The 9,200-nt window shown below is 48.1% G+C and overlaps 1 protein-coding gene across 1 annotated transcript; it reads left to right on the top strand.

Moving 5' to 3' along the window:
- On the top strand, window positions 1,470–6,093 carry LOC108638071. The gene is given in 4 exon segments (XM_018063180.1): window positions 1,470–2,391; window positions 2,394–2,533; window positions 2,535–4,907; window positions 5,248–6,093. Coding segments are annotated over 4 exon segments (4,281 nt in total).

Genomic DNA, 9,200 nt, shown 5'->3' with positions numbered 1-9,200 from the left:
TGTGTACACACAACCTAAAAGTTGAGATTTATGTTTTATTTGGCAAAAAATTTTAGTACTTAATGTCAGGCAGGCCGGACGGCTCAGTGAGATGCATAGCACCAGGGACCTGAGTCATGTTTCCTGTTAGCTGGGACCAAATTAGGAAGACTTCCCATACACACCAACCAGAAAGAGACAGGACATGCACTCATCCTGCCTAGCCAATCATGTAACGCCAGCTACTCCTGTAACTGAGAAAAAAAAACTGCGTGTGTATAAGCCACCATACTCCTTTGTTTGGGGCTCTGGTCAGATTCCGACGTGTTGGATGAGACTTGGGCCCTAGTGCGCTAGAAATAAAATTCCCTTCTTGCCTTTGCATTACTGTGGTGGACTTGTTCACTCTCTCAGTCGGTTCGGAGATACGGCCTCGGTGCATAACATTTGGGGGCTCGTCCGGGATCTCCGGCCTACCGGGGAGGACAACTCTCCTGTTAGAAGGGAATAATCTCGTTAGGAGTTGAGAGCTCTGAGCACCGGTGCTAGCAGTGCAGAGGCCTAGATTAAGTCCGGGGCCCAGTATCATACTGGGGAGGCATCTAGGTGTAAAGTGAAGAGGCAAGCCCAGCATAAGGCCGGGTTCCCGGTAGTGAACCAGGAGGGCAGCTGGCACTGAGGACGGTAAAACACTTGCAAGTAGAGAAGGGGTCTCTAGTGCTATAAAGGAGACTGAAAGTAATATTGAGAGTTGGAATCTGTTTGTTGTGTCGTTTTTTTGACTCTGTGTGCCGGCACTGTCCGTGTGAGTCTTGTCATTGTTCATGTTCTCTGCACCCATGGGGCAATCTACTTCTACTCCGATGTCTCTGATGACTGACCATTTTTCTGATTTTAAGTCTAGAGCTCAGAATCTTTCGTTACTGGTGAAGAAGAGCAAATTGGTGACTTTCTGTTCCGCCGAGTGGCCCACCTTTGATGTCAGATGGCCACAAGAGGGAACCTTCAATCCCCAAATTATCCAGGCAGTTAAAGAGAGGGTGCTCACCCCTAGTCCTGCCGGGCACCCAGACCAGACTCCCTACATTCTGGTCTGGCAGGATCTAGTGAGAAACCCGCCGGAATGGCTTAAACCCTTTGTTCTCGCTCCTTCTAAACCTCCTGAACCTCCCCGTCCCTCTTCCCCGACTCCAACCTCGCTAAACCCACAGGTGCTAGTCATGAAAGCTTCTGAAGAAAAAGAAGAAAAAGAGGACAAAAAAGAGGACGAAAAACGACCTAAGCCAGTGTTCCAGGAAACTTCTTCTCTGTATCCTAATCTGATTGACCTGGAAACCGAGTTGTTCCCACCCCCATAGGCGGATCCACATCCGCCCTTGCTTCCACAGGTTCCACAAGTTTCATCGGGAGAAGCCCGGAGGAGGGCCGAGCCCTCGGCTCCTCCTAGGGAAGGGGGCCCCGCCCAGGGAACTCGGGGAAGAGCAAGGGAAATGGCCAGCGCAGTGGAAGAAGAAGGCCCGGAAATTCCCTCCTCCACTGTTCACTCGCTTCCGGTCCGGGCGGGGCCAGCCAGAGAGGGTGGGGAACGGACATATCAGTATTGGCCCTTTTCCACTAGTGATTTGTACAGTTGGAAAACTCAGACTCCCTCTTTCTCTGAAAAACCGCAGGGTCTTATTGATCTTTTAGAATCTATCCTCTTTACTCATAACCCCACTTGGGATGATTGTCAGCAACTGTTACAGGTGCTTTTCACTACAGAGGAGCGTGAGCGAATCCTGTTAGAAGCTCAGAAGAACATGCCGGGGTTAGATGGGAGGCCCACAATACAGCCTAACCTCATTGAGGAGGGGTTCCCCTTGGTGCGACCCAACTGGGACTTCGAACGCGCTGAAGGTAGGGAGCGTCTCCGAGTGTACCGCCAGACCCTTATGGCCGGCCTTAGAGCGGCCGCCAGAAAGCCAACTAATTTGGCCAAGGTAAATTCAGTGAGGCAAGAGCCAAATGAGAGCCCGGCAGCCTTCCTTGAAAGGATAATGGAAGCTTTTAGACAGTATACTCCTATGGACCCACAGGCAGATGAGTCTCAAGCAGCAATTATGCTAGCATTTGTGAATCAGGCAGCCCCCGATATTAGGAGAAAGTTACGAAAGATAGAGAGGCTGGGTGAACAGTCCCTGCAAGATCTAGTGAGGGCAGCAGAGAGAGTTTTCAATCATAGAGAGACCCCAGAGGAGAGAGAGGATCACATTAGAAGGGAAGAAAGACAATTTAGAGCTGAAGAAAACCGTAAGAACCAAAAAGAGCTGGCTCAGATATTTTTCGCCAGAATTGAAAACAAAAATAGGTTCCAAAAAGGGAAAAAGCTAGACTCAAAGACTGAGGAAAAACCTGCAAGGTGTAAGCTTGAAAAAACCAATGTGGGTTTTGTAAGGAGATTGGACATTGGAAAGCTAAATGCCCCAAGAAAAACCTAAAAGAGGGGCTCAAAAATCCCAAGAACGAGACTCCCTCTCCAGACAGTCATATCCTCTATGCGGGTGAGGATAGTGACTAGGAGGGGTCAGGGCTCGACGCCCCTCCCCGAGTCCTGGGTAACTATAAATGTGGAGGGGAAACCGGTTGGCTTCATGGTGGATACGGGAGCTCAATATTCAGTCTTAAACCAAAGAGATGGACCCATGTCTAAGAAAAGTAGCTGGGTGCAGGGAGCAACCGGCACTAAGCGATATGGATGGACTACAAAACGGCATGTGAACTTGGGGGCCCACCAAGTGACCCATTCCTTTCTGGTGATACCTGAGTGTCCAGTGCCCTTGCTGGGAAGAGATTTACTGTCTAAAGTAAATGCCCAAATTCATTTCGACCACGGGCAAGTGTCAGTTTTAGATGGAAACGGGCATCCTCTTCAGGTCTTGTCTCTGGCATTAAAGGATGAATACAGACTGTATTTGCCAGAGGCCCCAGCGACAATAAGTCCCGAAGTACAGCCATGGGTTCAGAGATACCCTCAGGCCTGGGCTGAAACAGCGGGAATGGGACTGGCCAAACAGAGGCCCCCTATTATTGTGGAACTGAAAGCCAGTGCCACACCGGTGAGAGTGCGGCAGTATCCCATGAGTCAAGAGGCTCGGCAAGGAATTACTCCTCACATACAACGCCTCACAGACGCTGGGGTCTTGAGAAAGTGCTGGTCCCCATGGAACACTCCCCTGCTTCCCATAAAGAAGCCTGGGGGAACTGATTTTAGACCGGTTCAAGACCTGCGAGAAGTCAACAAACGGGTTAGTGATATTCATCCTACGGTTCCTAACCCTTATACATTGCTAAGCAGCTTGCCACCAAGCTACGTTTGGTATACTGTTTTAGATTTAAAAGATGCCTTTTTCAGCCTGCCTCTTGCCCTTGCAAGCCAAGAGATCTTCACCTTCGAATGGCAAGAAGATGGTGGTCAGACTCCTGTGCAGCTGACGTGGACTCGCTTACCACAGGGTTTCAAAAACTCACCCACGTTGTTTAACGAGGCCTTGGATGAAGACCTCCGTGAGTATCGGGTTGAACACCCTACCATTGTTTTATTACAATATGTTGATGACCTTATGCTGGCAGCGACTACGGAAAAAGAGTGCCAAGAGGCAACAGGTGACCTTCTCCAAACCTTGGGGGCTTTAGGTTACAGGGCCAGTGCCAAAAAGGCCCAGATTGCCAAGCAAGAGGTTACATACCTCGGTTATAAGATAAAGCAGGGCCAGAGGTGGCTAACACAGGCTATGAAAGAAACCATCCTCCAGATCCCTGAGCCGGCCAACCCTAGACAAGTGAAAGAATTTCTGGGAACTGTGGGATATTGCTGATTATGGATCTTGAGGTTTGCAGAAAAGGCCAGGCCCCTGTATGAAGGGACCAAAGAAAACAAAGACTGGAAATGGACTGAGTCAATGAAAACGGCCTTTCAGGAGCTCAGGCGTGCCTTGCTGGAAGCTTCTGCCCTTGCCCTTCCTGACCCGTCTAAGCCTTTCCAATTATTTATAGATGAAAGATGAGGGATAGGAAAAGGGGTACTAACACAGAAGTGGGGACCTTGGAAGCATCCCATAGCTTACCTTTCCAAGAAATTGGACCCAGTGGCAGCCGGATAGCCACCTTGCCTCCGAATCATTGCGGCCACCTCGCTCCTAGTCCATGATACTGGTAAACTGACTTATGGAGAGAGACTCTTGGTCTACACTCCTCATGCTATAGAGAGAGTTCTGAAACAACCCCCGGGTAAATGGATTTCCAATGCCCGCTTGACACACTACCAGGCCCTGCTACTTGACACCTCATGGATTCATTTTCAAACGCCCTGCTCTCTAAACCCAGCTACTCTTTTGCCCAATCCGGAGGGGGATAGCCCCCTCCACGATTGTGATGAGATACTGGCCGGGGTAACAGCAATATGGAAGGACTTAACAGATACGCCACTGGATAACAGTGAGCTAATATGGTTTACAGATGGAAGCAGTTATGTAAAAGATGGACAGAAACGGGCGGGGGCCGCAGTGGTAGATGATTCTGGATGAACGATATGGGCGGAGACTCTTTCCCCAGACACCTCCGCACAAAGAGCAGAGTTAATTGCCCTGATTCAAGCATTAGAGAGAGCTAAAGGAAAAAGAATAACTATTTTTACTGACAGTCACTATGCTTTTGGCACGGTACACATCCAGGGCCCGATATATCAGGAACGGGGGTTTTTGACAGCTGAAGGAAAAGAGGTTAAAAACTTGCCAGAAATCCGTCGACTTCTGGAGGCTGTGCAGTTGCCTCGGGCTGTGTCAATAGTACGTGTACCTGGACATCAAAAGGGGGACAGCCCCACGGCACGAGGAAATCGTGCCGCAGATCTGGCAGCTCGAAAAGCGGCTGATGAAGATTTTATCGCTCCGGTGTTGGCGATCGGACTTCCATCCCCAGGTATGGGAACTTTGCCCCCAACCCCTGAGTATTCATCCACAGACCTTGCCTGGATCCAGGAACGTCCAACCTCCAACAAGGAGAGGATGGATGGTACCGAGACTCCGATGGTTACTTGATACTCCCTGCTCAGTTGGGATGGCAACTGTGTGAGCATCTACACTCATCTACTCATCTCAAACTGCGTGCCTGCGATTCCCCCAGCACTAAACAACTGTGAAGAACATAGTACATGCTTGTAAAGCATGTCAACAGATGAGGCCAGGAAAGAGGCAACACGCAGGACTGAGGTATCGGGGAGAAGGGCCAGGGCAGCACTGGGAAATAGATTTCACCGAGGTAAGGCCAGGCAAGTATGGTTACCAGTACTTGTTAGTGTTGGTAGATACCTTCTCAGGGTGGGTAGAAGCTTTTCCTACTAAGGGAGAAACTGCAATGGTAGTGGCTAAAAAGATTTTAGAAGAAATAGTTCCCAGGTTTGGCCTTCCGGTGACTGTTGGCTCTGATAATGGACCTGCTTTTGTGAGCCAAATAGTTCAGAGCCTTGCCCTAGGTCTGGGGACCAAATGGAAATTACATTGTGAATACAGCCCACAGAGCTCGGGGCAAGTTGAAAGAATGAATCGGACCCTAAAGGAAACTTTAACTAAATTGGCTATAGAGACTGGTGGGGACTGGGTGACTCTCCTTCCCTTCGCCCTCTTTTGCGAACATAATACTCCTTATCAGCTTAATCTGACCCCATTTGAAATTCTGTATGGGCGACCTCCCCCTGTATGTCCAATATTTGAAGGAAAGAAACTTCCACCTCCTACTTTGGGACAATTCCAGGAGGCTTTGATGGCTTTGGGCAAAGTGCATTCTCGCGTCTGGAAACCACTCTGGGAAATACATGAGGGTCAAAATAAGGGGACTATCCCCTCACATAACATCGGCCCTGGAGATTGGGTGTGGGTCAAAAGGCACCACACCAAGGCACTAGAACCTAAATGGAAGGGTCCTCATGTTGTTCTTCGTACCACCCCAACTGCCCTAAGGGTCAACGGTATCGGGCCTTGGGAGCATTGCAACCATGTACGCCCAGCCACTTCAGCAGAGCAGGAAGACGCTAAAAAAGAATGGGAAGCATCTCTGCGCCCGTCCAACCCCCGAGGCTGAAGCTCCGGCGTCGTCAACAGGACCAAGGCAACTGGTCTGGACCATCTTATGGATGACCATGTTACTCTGCTCCGAAGCTGCCAGCGTGAACCCGCACCAACCCGTCAAAATCACCTGGAAACTGCAAAATGGACTAACACGTGAGATGCTTACCTTTGGCCCATGCATTATCAATAGACTTGTAGCCTTTGTAAAGGAACACATAAATACAGTACAGCTGTTCGTGCTTCGGCAACAATATCAGACTGTGTCTCAGGAACCAGAGGAAGATTCCTCTGTGTGATCTAAGAACAGGGGGGAATGTCAGGCAGGCCGGACGGCTCAGTGAGGTGCATAGCACCAGGGACCTGAGTCATGTTTCCTGTTAGCTGGGAAAAAAACAGCATTCCTTGACCAAATTAGGAAGAGTACCCGTACACATCAACCAGAAAGAGACAGGACATGCGCTCATCCTGCCTAGCCAATCATGTAATGCCAGCTACTCCTGTAACTGAGAAAAAAAAAACCGCCTGTATATAAGCCGCCATACTCCTTTGTTCGGGGCTCTCATCAGATTCTGACGTGTCAGATGAGACTTGGGCCCTAGCGCGCTAGAAATAAAATTCCCTTCTTGCCTTTGCATTACTGTGGTGGACTTGTTCGCTCTCTCAGTCGGTTCGGAGATACGGGCTCGGTGCATAACACTTAAGCCCGACAGACAGCATCTCAAGTAACCCAGAGAATTGCTCCTAGGAAGTGAGGGGAAGAGCCGGATTATACACAAGTTTTACAACAAAGGGAAGGTAGCCTGAACAGTAAGAGATTATTGTTAATTAAAGGAAACCAGATATCCGAAGTTAAGGAATTTAGTGCTTTTCTATGTATGGGAAAATGCAAGAGTCTGGGCTCATTGAAATCATTCCTTTCATATGCATCTCCCCTGGGGGAGAGGGGGCCAGTATCTTGTGTTTATTCACATCCTGAGTTTCCCCAGAGTTCACCATAGGGAGTGGCTGCAGCCTAATGGCTTTGGGATCACTGGTATTGTTCTCCTTCCTGGGTCTCCTCAGGGCTCAGAAGTTCACATGGAGGGCTGGAATCGCTGATGACTGTGACATCCTTGTTTGCCAATTTGACAAGAAAGTACTCCATTTCTCATTGGTTTGGAAAACACATGCTGGAGACCAGGCTCAGGCAAGAAGAGTAGATGGAAAGCACAGACATACCCTAGCCACAGTTAATCCTGAGGTCAGTTCTCACTCAGGAACTATAGATTGTGCCAAGCCTATGGAAAACACCCGAAAGGTTTTTTGGTTTTTGTTTTTTTTTTTCACATTTGCTAGATAATGATTAAAAATACCTAACTAAACATAATCCTCCAACTTCTAGGTAAAATAAACAGCACATTTAATTCAGAATACAAAATGCTTTTAAAATGATCAGTTTTCTTAGTTACCTAAAAATTGGACAGCTTTGTAAACACTGGCTAATCATTTTATTTAAACTACTTTTTAATTATACATGTAAAGTGAAAGTCGTTCAGTCGTGTCCGACTCTTTGCGACCCCATGGCCTATACCGTCCATGGAATTCTCCAGGCAAGAATACTGGAGTGGGTAGCCTTTCCCTTCTCCAAGGATCCCAGGGATCCTAACCCAGGGATCGAACCCAAGTCTCCCACATTGCAGGCAGATTCTTTACCAGCTGAGCCACAAGGGAAACCCAAAATACTTGAGTGGGTAGTCTATCCCTTCTCCAGCAGATCTTCAATCCAGCAGGTTGAACCGGGGTCTCCTGCATTGCAGGCGGATTCTTTACCAACTGAGCTATGAGGATAAAGCAAACACTTAATAAAAAACCAATCCTGCAGAACGAGAGAATATAAAGTGAAAGTATGGCAGTCCCCCTGGCAGCCCTGTGGTAAGGACTTGGCACCTTCACTGCCAGGGCCCAGGTTCTGGAGTCCCTGGTCTGGAAATTAAGATTCTGCAAGCCATGAGACATGGTCTAATTAATTAATTATGAATTAATAATACAATGAAAATAAAGTCCTCCTCCCCATCCTATTCCTAGATCACAAGCTATAAACTTAGTGACAAGCATGGCTAAGGATTTCTTACACATCCTTCAAATTTTGTTTGTTCAAATGCACACATAAATATGAATGTACGTAGACGGTTTACAAAACTAACCACTCTTGGCCTCCCATCGTGGCCTTTCTTCCGCCATCCATCTTGGTTATTGCGCCTTTGCAGCATGCAGAGTTCTAAGTCTTCTTAATGTTTGTGTGGCTTCTATTGTTGAGACACCATAATGTATTCACTCATTCCCATATTGATGTGGACTGTTTCGAGGTTTTTTTTTTTAGTTTGCTCTTTTTAAAAAAATGTATTTATTTTTAACTGAAGGATAATTGCTTTACAACATTGGTTTGATTTCTGCCAAACATCAGCATGATTTTTGAGTTTTTCTGTTTGTTGCAGTGTGTACTGTTCTCCCTGGGTCTCCAGCCTCCCCAGAGAGTGTCACTGAAGGAGCAGTCCCTAGGACAAACTCTTGGGTCACATGCATTCACTGAAGAAGCTACTGCTTTCACTTTTCTGTACAGCTGAAACTAACACAAACCATAAATCAACTACAGTTCAGTAAAAGAAGCCATCACCTGGGCTTCCCTGGTGGCTCATTGGTAAAGACTCTGCCTGCCAATGCAGGAGACACAGCTTCAAGCCCTAGTCCGGGAAGATCCCACATGCCAAGGAGCAGCTAAGCCCATGTGCCACAACTATTGAGCCTGTGCTCTAGAGCCCAGAAGCCACAACCACGGAGCCCCCGGGCTGCAGCTACTGAAGCCCATGCTCCCTAGAGTCCGTGCTCTGCAGCAAGAGAAGCCACTGCAATGAGAAGCCCGAGCACCTCTGCTGGAGAGTAGCCTCCTCTCGCTTCAACTAGAGAAACAGTAACAAAGACCTGCCCAGGAACAAAGACCCAGCACAGCCCAAAATAAACACATAAAATTCCTGTCTTTAAAAAAGAAGTGATTGCCTGATTCTGTGGGCTGCTACTGAAAGAAAAGGATGCAGACCCAAGGATGATCTTAAGCAGGGCTACTCCATCATTTCCCCACCTGAC

Source organism: Capra hircus, chromosome 18 (assembly GCF_001704415.2).
Source record: "Capra hircus breed San Clemente chromosome 18, ASM170441v1, whole genome shotgun sequence".
NCBI classification, from domain to species: domain Eukaryota; kingdom Metazoa; phylum Chordata; class Mammalia; order Artiodactyla; family Bovidae; genus Capra; species Capra hircus.
The sequence above is the reverse complement of the archived record's forward strand: the minus strand, read 5'-3'. Positions and strand labels throughout refer to the sequence as shown.